General features: G+C 46.1%; 1 protein-coding gene across 2 annotated transcripts in view; it reads right to left on the bottom strand.

Moving 5' to 3' along the window:
- CYBRD1 (cytochrome b reductase 1) overlaps positions 1–4,123 on the bottom strand; it is a 29,706-nt gene extending 25,583 nt beyond the window's left edge. For both annotated transcript variants that reach the window (XM_017862369.1, XM_017862370.1), the window contains exon 1: positions 3,630–4,123. In XM_017862369.1, coding sequence (XP_017717858.1) covers positions 3,630–3,822 — 193 coding nt within the window. In that variant the 5' untranslated portion in view covers positions 3,823–4,123. The remainder of the gene's footprint in view (positions 1–3,629) is intronic.
- Between the last annotated feature and the right edge of the window lie 13,313 nt (positions 4,124–17,436).

Here is a 17,436-nt window from a genome sequence, read left to right on the forward strand (position 1 = left end):
GCCAGTGTGTTCTCCTTATGGGGTTTCAGAATACAAGTGGGGTTTCAGAATACAAAGCACATACATGGTTTGACAACTGACTTTTTCTTTCTTTCTTTTTTTTTTGAGGCAGAGTCTTACTCTATTGCCCAGGCTTGAGTGCAGTGGCACAATCTTGGCTCACTGCAACCTCCGCCTCCCAGGTTCAAGCAATTCTCCTGCCTCAGACTCCCGAGTAGCTGGGATTACAGGTGCGTGCCGCCACACCCAGCTAATTTTTGTATTTTTAGTAGAGACAGGGTTTCACTATGTTGGCCAGGCTGGTCTCAAACTCCTGACCTCAGGTGATCCACTCACCTCGGCCTCCCAAAGTGCTGGGATTACAGGCGTGAGCCACCATGCCCGGCCAGAGGTTTTTTTATTTTTTTGAGATGGGAGTTTCGCTCTTGTTGCCCAGGCTGGAGTGCAATGGTGAGATCTCTGCTCATCGCAACCTCCGCCTCCCGAGTTCAAGCGATTCTCCTGCCTCAGCCTCACAAGTAGCTGGACTGCGCCGGCCCAGAGCTTACTTCTTAAAGGTGTTTCAAAGGACTCATACTTGTTCTTAATTTCAAATATTGTTTACTATTTGTACATTGCATTTCTAAAGCATTTTATACTTAGAGTAATAACTGTACTTTAGCTTTCCTTTCCTCATCTCCAAATATTTGTGTATTACAGAAGAGAAGAACTCCATTATATCGTGTTGTTAGAGATCTCATAGCCTAAATCTCATAGCCTAAAATTTTCCTCCTTGCAGCAATTACACACAGTAAAAAAGTCTGCTGTAACATGGCAAGTCTGTAATGTGTGGGTCCCTCACAGCCTATAAAGTTTATTTATTACTCCCCCTCCTTCCCCTGGAGCCTTCCTAATACTTAGGGTGAGGAATGTGGGTGGGTGGGCCAAGATATGGAAGAACTGGGAAGAACTATGCATGTGCCTATATTTATGAAAACATTTATGCTCATGTCAATTAAATGCATTATATGATTAAAGTGATTTGCACATCCAGGATCCAAACAGGAAACAGGATGAGTAATGACGGGACAAACTCTGGACCACTGATACAAATACAGTAATTGAACCCAAAGAAAACAAGATCGGCCAGGTGCGGTGGCTCACGCCTGTAATCTCAGCAGTTTGGGGGGCCAAGACAGGTGGATCACTTGAGGTCAGGAATTCGAGACCAGCCTGGCCAACATGGTGAAATGCTGTCTCTACTAAAAATATAAAAATTAGCTGGGCGTGGTGGTACACACCTGTAATCCCAGCTACTCGGGAGACTGGGGCAGGAGAATTGCTTGAACCTGGGAGGCGAGGTTGCAGTGAGCCAAGATCACACCACTGCACTCCAGCCTGGGCGACACAGCAAGACTCCATCTCAAAAGAAAAAAAAAAAAAAGAAAGAAAGAAAAAAAGAAACAAGATTTTCATAAGAGCAGCAGATGAAAATTGCCGAAATTTACACATTTTTGTCCAAGAGTAAATATGAACAGATTAAGAGAAGCACAAAGTTTAGAGAAATTAAAAAACCTTTTAGGAAAACTGTATATTGGACTCTAACATGAATGAAGAGTTTCAAAACATATTTTAGATGAAGGTTTTCACTGTCTAAAAAGATTTGGCAGAAAATAAGCATACTGCCATAAAAGCAGAGAATCAAACTTTGACGATAAGGTCACTGAAAAGACTTAAAACAACGTTCATGGATAAGTTACATAACTCTTCTCTGTCTCAGTTTACTCTTACATACATGTGACATAATGCACTTAGTGGACATACAGCATGCAATACACTGTTAGCCATTCTGACGTCTTCTCCTCTATGGCAAGTCAGGCAACGAATAATAACACTTGTTCCCTTACCCTCAATTATGAGAAGATATTCCAAGACCTCCAGAAAGTTTTTTGGTATTAGAAGCTGCTCTGAAGAGTTGGGTAGAAGAGGAGACTGGTTCTACTCTTTGAGCAAACAAGGTGTAGACAGCTCTGGGCCAAACTTAAGGGTTCCAGCCATGAAGGAAAAAGTGCTTCTGACAGTTACTTTGGAACCTGAGTATGTTTTTCTCTTATAAGCGTAGTGGCAAAATAACTGAGAGTTACGCAACGAAATGCCTTAGGTGCCCAGTGGTGCTCACACCCTGATGCCGATCTCACACCAGGGAAGCCTTTGAATGCTGAGGGTTAGTAACACCTTCCACTACATTCCAGAGTGGGAGAACGCTGGCCACACTTGCGAAAGCTGCAGTACAAGTTTAAAACAATCAACAAAAACAAAAACCAAAATCACTTTTCTTTAGGAATGAGGGCAGCACTATTTTGCACACTCGTTTGTGGGGAGTTAAATATTTGGTGAAGAAAAGGCAGCCTGCCCGGAGGCAAAGCTAGAGATTTCGGCCAGTGGGCGTATCTTTCCAAACCCGTGCTACTCCTCTCGATTATTTTCTGCGACATAACTCCAGTCCATCCCTTGCTGCCTTTCTCTAACTACTTTCTCAAGGCCATGCCTTTTGGGAAGTGGTTACAAATAAACTATGTTTGCGCCACAGGCTAAAGGTTCCTCCAGCTACACGGCAAACCGAAGGAAGCTGTCAGGACATTGTGAGAGGCACTACACAATGACAACAAACACTGCCAGCGACTGCTGAGCCCCACCCCCACGCCAGCCTCAGCCCAGAGAATGCAGGCCCGGGGCTGGCTCGCCGCGGGCCAAACACGGACGCAGCTCGCGCCGCGGGCAGCCGGAGCAGAGGCATCCCTCGGTGCAAGGCAACCGCGGGCCTCTCCGGGTATCTCCCACCCAGAGTGCTGGGCCAGTGCCCAATAGGAAGCCCCGCGGGGGAACTTTCGCCCTCGGCTGCCACATAAACAAGTCGGGCTCAAGACTGTCCAATGACTGGGCAGGGCGGCGAAACATTCTTTGGAGTCCTGGCAGCTTCCCGGACTCGACTGAGCTTAACGCTCTAGAGGAGAGGAACCTAGGGCGGATGCTTCACTCGCCCCCCTTGGCCAGCCCCTTCACCCAGGGCCGAGGATGTTACAAATAGGGGCCAATTCTCGCCCCGGCAATCTTTTCCCGGGGCCTTGCCCTCCTCATCTGCAGGCTGGAAGCAAGTTCAGCAACAGGCTGGGGCGAAAGTGTTTCCGCGCCCCCGACTGCGCAGGCTCGGTCCACAGGGGCGACTTTCCGGGGCCAGCGGGCTGCAGCGGCCCAACTGCGCGGCGCTCCGGCATCGCGCCCGGGCTCAAGTTTGTGGGTCTTGGAGGCGCCTCCAATGCGTCCCAGCCACTCGCCGCAAAGAGTTAACCAAGTGGGGCTGGCCCCGCTCCGCCGCCCCCAGCAGCGCGTCTCCACCGCGTACTCCCGGCCCCGCGCTCGCTGCTATCCGCCCGAACCGCAGCTGCGTCTCGCCCCCAGAGCCGGCCAGCCTCCCTCCCGCGCCGCCCTCCCACCCTGCCAGCTTGGCTTCCCGCGCGCTCCTCACCGCACTTCTCTGGGCCCCGCGATACTCCAATATTTCCTCAGCTGGGAGGCGCTTCACGGAGGACCCTCTGCCCCCCGTCGCTTTCCCCGCTTTCCTCCCCGCACCCCCCAGGAGGTGCCAGTACCGATGCCCTGGATGAAGACGAAGCCGGTGACCACGAGCACCGGGTGCCAGTTAAACTCGAGTGCGCTGCCGTCCCAGCCAAGCCCCTCTCGGTAGTGGAGGACCCAGACGAGGGTGAAGATCACCGACAGGAAGCCGACGAGCAGTGCCGACCCCAGCAGCGCCAGGAAGCGCCAGTAGCCCTCCATGGCCATCAGCGCCCCATACTCCGTACCGCGGGGGCCACAGTAACTTGGAGAGGCGGCGGCAGCCTCTGGGTAGTGGCCGAGCGGCGGGACCGGGGCGTCGACTTGTTGGGGCTGTCTCCGCCTGCGGGGAGGGACCTTCTGGGCTGCTGGCCCGGAATGTGGGGCCCCTTGGGGGTGGGGAGCTAGCCCCAACTCAGAAACGGGCCCCACCCCTGGGATCACGCGGCCGCCGAGGGCGCTCACTGCCTGGTGGCCTCACCCTCGCCCAGCATCCAAGCTCGCAGAGGGCTTCAGTAACAGCCCTAGTTAGTTGCTCAAAGAGAGAATTCCGAAGATTTTATACCCACCACTTGCTTTTAACCCTTCCCGTATCTCGTCCTTATTTGTGGGGAGGCTGAGTAGGGCAGTGGTACGCCCTCTTGTTTAAGAGAAGAGAGGGATCGGTTGGGTAAGGTTATGTGTGTGCTTTTAACTCTAAAGAAGCCTCCTTAGCCACAGTGCTGGATAATTGCTGTCTCTGACATCAAAGGGTGTTAAGGAGGAACCCGTAGGGTGGTGTAAACAAAAAATAAAATCCTAAGCCCCTCACTGACTGAATGGACCCCCTTGGCCAAGCAGACCCCAGAAAAACCTTAAAGCTGAGTTTCTAGCCACAGCCAGAAGGGAAATCAGGAAGTCTACCCTCTCCCTTTTGGAATTTAGATTCAACAACTGACTAGCATTAATGTTTAAAAGAGAAATCATAAGGCAGACGGAACAGACTGTTTGTAGCAATAGGACATCAAATAATAAAAAGGACCTAAGTCACACACCTACACTTAAGGAATAAACTATGGTCTAACTGCCACAAAGGTTTTCTTTTTCTCTAGAGGCTAAACAAGCACTGGTTTGAGATAAGCGATGTTCAAACTATTACAACTTAATCAGCTCACAGACACTGACCAGCTGAACCCCTGTTCCACAAGCCAGAACTACAGCTTTCATTGGACAAGAAACTGATTTCAGGAACTTTTTCCTGATAAGAAGACCACCGACCATGGACTGGTTCTGGCCAGTTTACAGGATTGTGCACTTGTATGCATTCACGGCCTAAAAAGACCTTTTGAAGTATAGGTTTGAAGTAATACATTTAAATGTTAAGTCTCCACCCCAAAGAGAACATGTTACATGCATGTTTGTTCAATATGCATGTGTAAGGACCGCCTCCATCAATATTCATAGCTCCTCCTGTAACCTGTTAAGTATGTATGTTTGGCCAAACTGTTCAGCATAAAGCTTCTACCCCAACCCCTCTGCCTTCCAAGTGCCTGTCTCTGGTCTTAGGCCAGAGGCTGTGTTTATCAGCCAATGGAATGGCCACCTTGCAGGCTATAACCTTTTAAAAGAAAGTCTCCTCCTTTTTCAAATTTATAATTTTTTGTTTTAAGTTAACAGGAAAGGGCGGGCGCAGTGGCTCACACCTGTAATCTTAGCACTTTGGGAGGCTGAGGCGGGCAGATCACTTGAATCCAGGAGTTTGAGACCAGCCTGGGCAACAAGATGAAACCCTGTCTCTACTAAAAATACGAATGTGTGCACCTGTAGCCCCAGCTACTTGGGGGACTGAGGAAGGAGGATCACTTGAGCCCAGAAGGTCGAGGCTGCAGTGAACTGAGATTGCACCACTGCACTTCAGCTTGAGTGACAAAGTGAGACTCTGTTTCAAAAAACAAACAAAAACCAGTAAACCGGGGTCCCCATGAGGTGTCTCACGGCTGTAATCCCACGGCTTTGGGAGGTGGAGGCAAGAGAATCACTTGAGCTCAAGAGAGCTCTGATCGCACCACTGCACTGCAGCCTGGTGACAGCTAGACTTTGTCTCGAAACAAAACAAAAACAGCACGGGCAGCAGTGGGCTTGGCCTTATCCTACAATGAAACTACTTGCAGTTTGCTGTTGAGAGAGGGAAGACAGGAACCTCCTGGACCTGGACTTGCCATTTAGTGTGATAAATGGATTTTCAAAGTGCCAGGCCACCCAAACCGATTTGAACCAAAGCCCCCGCTTGATGAAGTGAAGCTCGCTCCCTGCCCTCTTTCCAACATTATCCTCACCCTTCTCCACTGGACAAAAATAGTGTCAGCATTATCTAATGCTATCAAAGAAAAAGGGTTCTGACCGCCAGGGCGTCCAGAATGCATTTGGGAACGTTCACTTCTAGCCCTCTTCTGTAGCTCATCTCCAAGGACTAGTTTGCTGTATTGTCTTGTTGCTGTCTTGAAAGACCTTAGAATGTGCAGGAAGTATATGGAGGTGATTTTCAGAGCAGACTAAAGAAATAGGAGTGGCAAGCCATGGTAGTAGGGCAGGATTAAGGGCTCAGAGTAAGAGGCTGTAGACCTCACCTGTGTCATTATTTTTCCCTTGGTGGGGAGAGTAAGCAAATGGAAGAGTAGGACACCTTTCCCCAGCACAAGGGCTTTGATCTGGTCCAGCTTAGCCCTCCCCTCTAGTCTCTTACCATAACCTGACTGGCTCTGATGTCCTTGGCTGTAAACTGCTCTGGCAGCTTCTGACCACTTCCTACCCACACCCCTGCCTCTAAATTTCCCTGACCCCATCTCCACTGAGAAACCTTCCCTGAGTCTGCCCCTGCCCAGACTTTTATATCCCACTGACCTCCCCATCCAGTGCCTCCTTGTGTCACCTGTCAGGATGTAATATAATGATCTGCCTCTCTGGCTGTCTCCAGTCTCAGACTGCCCTATTGAAGGCATTGATTCTCCAATTAATCATTTTATTCCTCCTTGACATGTGGTGGTTACTCAATAAACATGTGTTGGGAGGCTAATAAGACTGAGTGTGTTAATCAGGGTCCTGGCAGAAAACACACAGCATATTGGAATTGAGTAATTTAATAATGAACAAGACTGTTTATGAAGTTGTGGGCAGTGTGTGGGAATCCTCAGGGTTAGGCAGTGCCCCAAGTCTGAAGGGTAGAGAATTACTGGAATCCAGAGAGAAAATTGTGTGAAGGGGGAAGTCCGATAGAGGCCTTGAGTACAGGGATGCAGCCAGCCTGCAGAGACCCCATAGGGAGAAAGATGGAAGCAGATAAATATTCCAGTCTTACTCTTCTCCCCTCTGATCTTCTGCCCAGGGTCTCCCAGGGGCTAACCAGAACCTAATCAGATGCAGTTCATATAATCCATCCCAGGTCAACTTAGGGCACAGAGCAGAGGAGAGAAGAGTGATATCCCTAGGAATAAATGGAAACTATCCCTGAATCTTCCAGTTTTATTTTTTCAGACTTTTTTTTTTTTTGGTGGTTGTTCCTGAGTGCTGCAAACATTGCGTGTTTCATCTTAACACTGATTCTTTTCCTTTGTGAACTTTAGCTTGTAATTCTATAACGACATCATTGTATCTCTATCCCTCTCCCTAAAAGTATCTAGTCTTTTTCCCCAATTAATGTTTTCACCCCTTTGAAACATTACTCCTAACACCTTCACTCCACTCTTGAGTTAATTTTGCTTCATAGCAGCAGCAGCAGATGAGAATCTCTGGGATTCTAGACCCCATTTAACAAAACATTTCAGGAGGATGAAAACATGGCCAAATGGTACCAATGGTATTGAGTCATCTTGAAGTTATATGTAAAACTGAGAGAATTTCAACTTTTAAATTATCTTTTAAGAATCTAACTTTGATATTAAATAAAACTATCGCTGAGAAGGGGAAAATTTTCAATAAATATTTGTGGCTTACTGTTAACCTTTTAATTAATTATTTTTCTTTTTGAGACAGGATCCCACTCTATCACCCAGATTGAAGTGCAGTGGCATGATCTCGGCTCACTGCAACCTCCACCTCCTGGACTCATCCTCCTACCTCAGCCTCCCAAGTAGCTGGGACCACAGGCATGTGCCACCATGCCTGGCAAATTTTTGTATGTTTGGTAGAGAGGGGGGTTTCATCATGTTGCTCCGGCTGGTCTCGAACTCCTGAGCTCAGGAGATCCACCCGCCTTGGCTGCCCAAAGTGCTGGCATTATAGGCATGAGCCACCACCCCTGCCTGTGAACTTTTTTAAAACAGAGTTGTTAAATGATAGAAGTTTTCCTCTGGAGATTGTAAGCAGTTTGTCACCAAAGTATCTAATCAGACTCAATAACCTGTCAGCAATGCTGTTGGGTGATTCCTGATGTAGCAGGTAGGGGACAGCATTGAAGAAGATGGCCTTTCTGAAAAACCTAGATGCTAGCTGGGTGCAGTGGCTCACTCCTGTAATCCCAGCACTTTGGGAGGCCAAGGCAGGTGGATCACAAGGTCAGGAGATTGAGACCATCCTGGCTAACACAGTGAAACCCTGTCTCTACTAAAAATACAAAAAATTGGCCAGGCGTAGTGGCGGGCGCCTGTAGTCCCAGCTACTTGGGAGGCAGAGGCAGGAGAATGGTGTGAACCCGGGAGGCGGAGCTTGCAGTGAGCCGAGATCTGGCCACTGCATTCCAGCCTGGGTGACAGAGCGAGACTCGGTCTCAAAAAAAAAAAAAAAACAAAAAAAAAAAACACCTAGAGGCTAGAAACATGTTGATGCAGAATTTTTTGTCCCTGACAGAGATGTAGAATGTAGAGTAAGGAGACATGTTGTGAGGGTTGTGGAAAGAAAACCGAAATCCCACCCATCAGGAGATGAGGTACCGGGTGCTCTAGATGCCATCTGTCTGTTGAACTTCCACAAAGTAAGTCGTAATAAGCTGCACACAGTGGTTTGCTTGCCAACCATTTTTCACTTCTGATTGTTGACTGTGTGTTGGTTCCTCTCTGTTTGCCCCTCCACTCTCCACCCTTTGCCTTGGCTTGTGCTCTGGGAGGCTGACGCCTACAGACTGTGTCATCTGACCCTTCTTGTCCTCTGGCTTCCAATTGGGTTTGGCTGATGGCTGGTGCTGACCGGGGATTAGAAGGCAGGAAGCCAGGTCAGCCTATTTATCCCACTGTGACTCCTTGTTGGGACATGGTTTTGCAGTGGCTGCATTCCTCTTTGCCACGGGACTTTCAGGTGTTCCCTCCTCCACAGCTGTGGCTCTCACAGGGGTCAGGTAACACCATCACCACTTGCTTCTACGCGTCTATGAGTGGCACTGGCTTCCTGCTGTGCTTGTCCCTGGTCTTCACCACTCTTCGCCGAGTTCCCTTAAGGCTGTTGCACCTCTGTAAATAGTTCATTTATTAAACTCACTTCAATTAAATGATTTGTGCAAACCAGCTGTTTCTTGCAAGATCAGATACAAGTGGGGAAAATATTCTGACCTAATACTACTGTTCCCCTAGCCTTTTGTTCATGCCTTCTGAGGACATATGATGAATGGAGGAACGGACGCAGTATGAGAAAATCACAGGCAGAAGGGATGAGCTCACATGCTTTCCCATTTTCTCTTTTCTCCCTTCTGCTGGTTAAGAGATTTGGACCAGTGGCCGGGCACAGTGGCTCACGCCTGTAATCCTAGCACTTTGGGAGGCCAAGGTGGGCGGATCACAAGGTCAGGAGCTTGAGACCAGCCTGGCCAACATAGTGAAGCCCCATCTCTCCTAAAAATACAAAAGATTAGCCGGGTGAGTGCCTGTAATTGTAGCTACTCGGGAGGCTGAGGCAGGAGAACTGCTTGAACCCAGGAGGTGGAGATTACCCTGAGCCAATATTGTGCCATTGCGCTCCAGCCTGGACAACAAGAGGGAAACTCCGTCTCAAAAAAAAAAAAAAAAACAGATTTGGACCAGAAAGCTGCCCCAGATGACCAAGACAAAGGAATTCCCTGCCGGCACCATGACTCATGAGGCAAGCCAAGCCCTGGAAGTGGTCAGAGGCTTCTTAATGAAATAAAGCAAGGATTACTGCTTTGAAGAGAACAACGTAGCCAAACTCCTATTAATGGGAGGAATAGCTTTCTTCATGTGAGGCTGGACTGTGTTGTCTAAAACAAACACCTGCATTGCTGAGCGACTTTTCCTCTGAGGGAACTGGAGAGATTAACCTCTCTTCTCACTGTGGGGATAATGGCTGTGGAAGCAGCCTCTACTGGTTCTCCAATTCAGGAGGCTCTGGGTCCACCTGCCCCATGTGGGCAGGGCTGGGGCAGTGGAAGGTTTCATTTGTATTGGTCCATAGCCTCTTCCTTTGGGAAGAGGCAGGAAGAAACTCTCTTACTAAGGGAACAGAGTAAGACACTGGAGTGACAAGCAGACACAAGGATAAGAGAAAGGTGTCTCGGAGAATGGGGAGTGAGCAGAGCATCTTTGAGAGGCATTCAAGCAAAATGTCTAACTCAACAGAGCCTCTTTCATGCTACGTGGGGAGCATGGGAGAAGAACATGGGAAGAAGAGTAGGTTAGACCTAGGCGTGACTTCTGTTCCCTCCACACCACACTGCTTTGTAAGATCTGCCTCATCCTCCATTTAATTTTTAAATACTTCTGTGAACTCCAAGTAACTGAGACAGGTCCCAGTCAATTTAGAAAGTTTATTTTGCCAAGGTTAAGTACATGTGCCCATGTCATAGCCTCAGGAGGTCCTGACGACATGTGCCTGAGGTGGTTGGGGCACAGCTTGGTTTTACACATTTTACAGAGACATGAGACATCAATTAATATATGTAAGATATACATTGGTTCAGTCTGGAAAGGCGGGACAACTCAAAGTGGGGAGGGGCTTCCAGGTTATAGAAAGTTGCAATTTTTAAAGTTTCTGATTAGCCTTTTCAAAGGAGGCAATCAGTTATGCATTTATCTCAGTGAGCAGAGGGATGACTGGATAGAATAGGGAGGCAAGTTTGCCCTAAGCAGTTCCCAGCTTGACTTTTCCCTTTAGCTGAGTGATTTTGGAGGCCCCAAGAGTTACTTTCCTTTCACACTTCAGTCAGCATCCAGTGCAAGTTTGGTTTAAGGAAAACTGGTAAGGCAGGAAGCACTCAGGAAAGACATTGGTAAGTCTTCCTAATCATCTCCCTCCCCCTCCTTTTTTTTTTCTCTCTTTTGAGACAGGCTCTCCTGCTGTCACCTAGGCTGAAATGCAGTGGCATGAGCACAGCTCACTCCAGCCTCAAACTCCTGGGCTCAAGCAATCCTCCCACCTCAGTCTCTCGAGTAACTGGGAGTACAGGTGTGTGCCACCACACTCAGCTAATTTTTAAAAATTTTTATAGAGACAGTTTCCCTATATTGCCCAAGCTGATCTTGAACTCCTGGACTCAAGGGATCCTCCTGCTTCAGCCTCCCAAAGCGCTGGGAGTATAGGTGTGAGTCACCACACCTCTTCCTAATCATCTTGCATCTTCCTAATCATGTGGCAAGATAAAATTAAAAGGACCCCATCCTGGTCCTTTCTCTCCAGCCTAGGCATTAGTAGGTGGAGTGTGTTCTAGGTAGAGTCTGGTCTTTATCCAGGCAAAAGAGAATTAGGAGTAAATCCCTGATTCCCCAATTCTCATCTACCACCTTTACCCCACATGTTAGCAGAAAATACTCAGGTGGGGAAGAAAAGAATGGTGCTTGGTCACATCTAGGTTCTATTTATTTTAGAGCCCACGCTCATGCAAATTTATAAACCTTAGGCTAAAACATAAGCTCCTTCAAGAATTTTCAGCTCTTCAAAGACAGATTTGGTGTGTCTTACTTGCTGCTGTTCTTCCAGCCTATTGTCTAAAAATGTACCTGGAAATTGTTTTGAGCAGATACAGTACAACACAGAGACATAAAATGATTGCCATGAAGGAAGGAGGTTTTTTATGTTCACAGTCCCCTAGAAACAGGAGGCAAGGCATGGCAGGCAGGGCCACACAGGGAAGGACCGAAGCCAGATGAGCAGGCAGAAAGTGCAGAAGCCTTTATTGTGGTTTTTGAAAAGAGGAAAGGAGAAAGCGAAGTAAGCAAGCAGAACAACCTTATGATTGGACAGTTTGAATAATTTCAGCTGTAGTGATCTGATAAAAGGAGGTAGGTTGGGGCTTGGAACCCTAATTGGTTGGTTTGCATATCAAAGATGTGCTGGCAGGCAAATTGTTATCCCTAGGAATTAGTTAACTCTGGGAGGGGTGGTTCCCCAGGTCCGCAGGGCTCCACATGCCAGAGATCTAAGAATACAAATAGTTAAGATAGCCTAGAACAGTTGTCAACAGAGAAGAGGCCATTAAAAACAATTCGTGCACTGACTGGCTGACAGACTGACGAGAAGTTTAGAGGGCCTAAGACAGAGAATTAGCAAGGAAAGAAATGCCCTGGCACATTTTTCTTAAAACCAAATTTTATAAGACATCGGACTGTTTGGATGGCACGTTTTAGTATGTAAGAACTGGGTTATACTATTATTATAGAGTAGAAAGAAACATTGCTTTACCTGTGGAGTTTTTTTTTCTTTTTTTTTTTTTTTTTCCTGAGGGACGGGAGCCTTTCTCTGCACCCAGACTGGAGTGCCAGTTTGGGCGGCGATCTGGCCTCATCTGCAACCTTCCACCTCCCGGGTTCAAGCAATTCTCCTGCCTCAGCCTCCCAAGTAGCTGGGACTACAGGTGCGTGCCACCACATTCGGCTAATTTTTTTGTATTTTTAGTAGAGACAGGTTTCACCATGTTAGCCAGGATGGTCTTGATCTCCTGACCTCATGATCTGCCCACTTCAGCCTCCCAAAGTGCTGGGATTACAGGCCTGAGCCACCACGCCTGGCCCTGGAGAATTTTATTGGATGCGTTCTTGTTTGGCTTTGTAATAACAGGATTAAATGTTCTAATTATAATCTCTATCACATGCGTTTTTTTAAAGGATGTTCACTGGCAGTGTCTCAGAATTTTGGCTTATAGGTCTGAGGGCCTTATTGAAGTATGAAGGAATCATGCATGTACAAAAAGAACTCTGAATGTAGACCAGAGAGGCCCTCTTAATAGGTCAAGTGTTTGGCTAGATAAATTTTGCCTACAAACTTTATCTTACACTTCAGTGGATCTTAGGAAGGCTTGACTACATTTCTGTTAGCAGATAAAGCTTTTTTAAAAAGAGAAATCAAATGGTATAAGTCAACCTTTTACTTTTGTTGCAAAATAATTTAGCTTGACTTCTGTCATTTGTATGTTGCTAAAGCCAATGCTAAATCTCTGAGATTGTAGTCAACAGGAAGCAGTTTGGAATAAGGGAATAGACATTGTTCTAGGCCTTCAATCTGCTACTAGTTTACTTTGTCATCAAACAATTCACAGGAGTCAAAAACTGGGCTGCAGTTTGCTAATCCATGACAGGACACTTTGGGACTAGATTAGTGTTCTTAACCTGGTATATGTGGAAAGAACATGGATGAGGGGAAATAGCATCTTTATTTTCAGTAACTCCTAGCTGAAATTTAGCAATTTCTTTATTATGAATGCAGCAAACCCTACTAGTATTCATAGGACTTGTGACCTTGTCACCAATAGAAATCACTGATAATTTCATGTTGCATCAGAATTTTTGCAGTTATCTCAATTTATCAATTATAATCAGCACTTCTTCAAAGTAACCCTAATTACTTTGTAGGGAGGGAGAAGGGAAGAGGGAGGCTTCCCTGCTGAGCCCCTCTGGCTATAATTGCTGTCACTGCTGTACAGCCTATTCCTCGGCTACTGTTACCCGCTCAGCTCTGGGTTTTTCATTCAGACTCTTCCTATTGCAACTTCATCATCTGCTTCCTCTTCCCTAAGGCAGGAGCAAAAACACCTGTTCCACAGGAATGACCTGTTTACTCTGTCCTGACAAACTCTGGGAGAGACAGACTGAGCCGAACGCAGCTGCAGACCTTCATCCCCTGAAACCAAAGCAGATCACCAGCTCATCTTTCTTGCCCTTTAGGTTTCCTGAGCAGCAGTTAGACTCAGTTCTTTGTGGCCTCAAACTCAAGGGGATACAGATTAAGTTTTCAAAGCCCCTCTAATTAGTGAAGGGAAGGGGAAGTTACCCTCTGTCCCTTCCTGCTGGGAGGGGGAGTGCAAAGTCACTGCACAGCTCTGTGCAAACCTCACAAAGTAGTCCATCTCTGCTTTTGCCATCTTTCTATATCTTCCTTTGAGTTTGAGAGCCGCATCATATATTCTAGGCCATCCACTTGGAAATTCCCACTTGGTATTCTGGCATGCATGGTGGTCTTGACCATTTATTATGTTATGGTGCAGTATTAGTTTCCCATTGCTGCTGCAACAAATGACCACATGGCAGCTTAGCTAACACAAATGTATTATCTTACAGTTGTGGGGCATGTAAGTCTGAGACATGGGTCTCACTGGGCCAAAATCAAGGGCTCACAGGGCTGCTGAGCTCCTCTGAAGCTCCTAGGGGAGAATTCATTTATCTGCCTTTCAAGTTTCTATAGGCCACTGACATTCTTTAGATCATGGCCCCTTCCTCCACTTCAGAGCAAGCAATACCTGCATCTCTCTGAGCCTTCCTTCCATCGTCACATCTCTTTCTCTGACCCTCTTCTCCTGCCCTCTTCCACTTTTATCCACTCTTAAATATTCCACCTAGATACTTCAAAATAATCTCTACTTTAAAGTCAGCTGATTATCAACCTTAATAATTCTATCTGTAACTTTAATTCTCTACTGTGTAAGCTAACATATTCACAAGTTCTGGGATTAGGAAGTGACCATCTTTGGGATGCTGTTAGTCTGTTTGCCATAGTGACTCAATAGCATTTCATATTTACACAACCAGGTACAATAATAATGTATTGTGACCATATGTTCATGGGCTTAAACATCACTTTACGTCCTTTACAATATATTTTAATTTTAATTTGTTTTTGAGACAGAGTCTCACTCTGTCGCCCAGGCTTGAGTGCGGTGGCACAATCTCAGCTCACTGCAACCTCCGCCTCCCAGGTTCAAAAGATTCTTGAGCCTCAGCCTGCTGAGTAGCTGGAATTACAGGCGTGTGCCACCATGCCCAGCCAATTTTATATTTTTGGTGAAAACGGGGGTTTCACCATGTTGGTCAGGCTGGTCTGGAACTCCTGGTCTCAAGTGATCCACCCACCTTGGCCTCCCAAAATTGGGGATTAAGGGCATGAGCCACGACACCCAGCCCCCTTTGTAATATATTATAATGTGTGGATATTTCACACATTTTAAACCATTTCTGTATTGTTGGAAGTTAGGTTATATCCTATTCTTTATTATTACAAGTAATACGGCAATAAAAATCTCTGCAGTTAATTTGCGACACGCATTACACAATGACTTTGTATGGTGTCAAGTAAACTGGACTTTACAGTTCCCAGACCCCGCTTCCCTGCATGCTTCTAAGCTAATGAGAACCATAAAAAAACTGCATGAGGTTTGGATGGTGGAATAGTAGCAGCAATCATGCTTAGGCTTGGAAGATTGGTGCAGAGTCAGGCACCATTGCAGCTCACGTATATTGTCATGCTGGCTCACCTTGTTAAAGGAGCCAGCAACCAGGCCAGTAGCAATTCCAGCTCTATCTCCATGGGGTAGTATCTGGGCCCAACAGATCCAGCTTTCAACTTCTCCAGATTTTGGCCCTGGTACATGTGCAGCTCCATGGTGGAATGCATTAGATCATCTCAAAGTCTTCCATGTCATTGAAGTTGGATGTTTGGAAGCAATGAGAGGCAGATGCAAATTTTAGTTTCAGTTTATCAGCGTTAGCTCATCCTGTGAATCCCCATTTGTCCTTGCTCACTCCCACTTCACATGCATCTTCCCTTCCTAACTACAGGCCCTGCTGACTTCAGGTTCAGTACCACACAAAGGACCACAGTCGTACAAAGACAGTGCAACCAGTTCCTATACTGACTTAATGTGTAAGGTCTGTCCTCTACACAAATCCCTCTGGATCACTCACAGTGGTTCTGCTTCTCTGATCAAACCTTAATTGACATTCATAATTACTTCATTTGGATAAATTCCTAGACATGCAAAAGCTGAGTAAAGATAGTTCAATTTTATATTACCTTAAATATTTATTTTTTGTTCATTTTTTGTATTTAGTAAAATATTTTTTTAAGAAAAAATCCAGTTTATTTCTATTCTATCAAGAAGAATTAAAAGAAGGTATTTTTGCCCACTTGTGCCAGAACTTTAATGGCATAGTAGTATACCACTGAACCACAGTGCCCATGGCAATAGCAAGAATCCAGAGGAGGTGAAATTCAAGGCGACACCTTCTGAATCACTCCTTGATGACACCCTGAGCTGACAAAACCTATAAGATTCTGTTTTCTGTTAAAGACAGAAATATTTCCTTTTGGGTCCATCTTCTTATTCTGGAGTCCTACCTCTGAATCTTTGACTATTGGTAGGCTCTCTCTGTTCCAATTGTATATATTTCCTATTTGGACAACTATTTATTTATCATTCCTGCATTCCCAATCTATGCTTGGTCTATTTGTTAGGACATACCATCTACGTAAATAGCATCATCTAGGGTTGTGCAGTGCATGATCTGAACAACCATATGTGGGAGCCTGGATCAGCTTTTGATACCTCGGGTTGCATTTTCCTGTTATTGAGTTGGTTTTTCTAACTGTTGTTTATGGCCATAGCTTTTGGATACCATGTTCTGACTGCTGGGCTGGATATCCACTCATGGCCATCATTAGCTGGGTTTGTCCCTTCAGGGTCTTCTTCAACCTGATAGGCCAATTAATTCTGAAATCAGAAACTGTAGAAAGCAGCACAACCCAGATCATAGCCATTAACCAAACCAAGTCCAGGTCTAGCCATATTACAAGCTATGACAAACCCAGCTTCTAGAAATTCCTCCAAGTCCACCTGCCCATCTTGTAGGTAATACATTTACATTTGAGGTGTGTCAAGATGGTTACTTAGCTCTAAAGTACTAAAAAGGTGTTAGTAACCTCCTGGCTTTCCTCCTGTAACATCATAAAGGCTTTCTTTACTATTTAATCAAATATAACTTAATCAGTGTCTCAAGTAAAGAAAGTATAAGAATATATTCTGCTAGTAAAATACACATAAGCTATTAGGTCCTTGAAGATGTCAAGTAATGTGAGCATTAACTTGCTTTACTCTGAAGATATTCTGCATTTAGATACCCTGGTGTTCTAAACTGGAACACTTGGAAGACGTGAACATCCTTTTTCTTTATTTGCTTCCAAAACCTTACAACTATAATCTTTATTTATTTATTTATTTATTTTTTTGAGACGGAGTCTCACTCTGTCGCCCGGGCGGGAGTGCAGTGGCCGGATCTCAGCTCACTGCAAGCTCCGCCTCCCAGGTTCACGCCATTCTCCTGCCTCAGCCTCCCGAGTAGCTGGGACTACAGGCGCCCGCCACCTCGCCCGGCTAGTTTTTTGTATTTTTTGGTAGAGACGGGGTTTCACAGTGTTAGCCACGATGGTCTCGATCTCCTGACCTCGTGATCCGCCCGTCTCGGCCTCCCAAAGTGCTGGGATTACAGGCTTGAGCCACCGCGCCCGGCCATACAACTATAATCTTAAAGCAAGAAATGGACTTCAGTTCAATGAGTAATGTACTAAGTTAATGATAATTTATTTATTTATTTATTTATTTATTTATTTATTTATTTGAGATGGAGTCTCGCTCTGTCGCCCAGGCTGGAGTGTAGTGGACGG

The sequence above is a fragment of the Rhinopithecus bieti genome, unplaced genomic scaffold, assembly GCF_001698545.2.
Source record: "Rhinopithecus bieti isolate Rb0 unplaced genomic scaffold, ASM169854v2 scaffold_63316, whole genome shotgun sequence".
Taxonomy (NCBI): domain Eukaryota; kingdom Metazoa; phylum Chordata; class Mammalia; order Primates; family Cercopithecidae; genus Rhinopithecus; species Rhinopithecus bieti.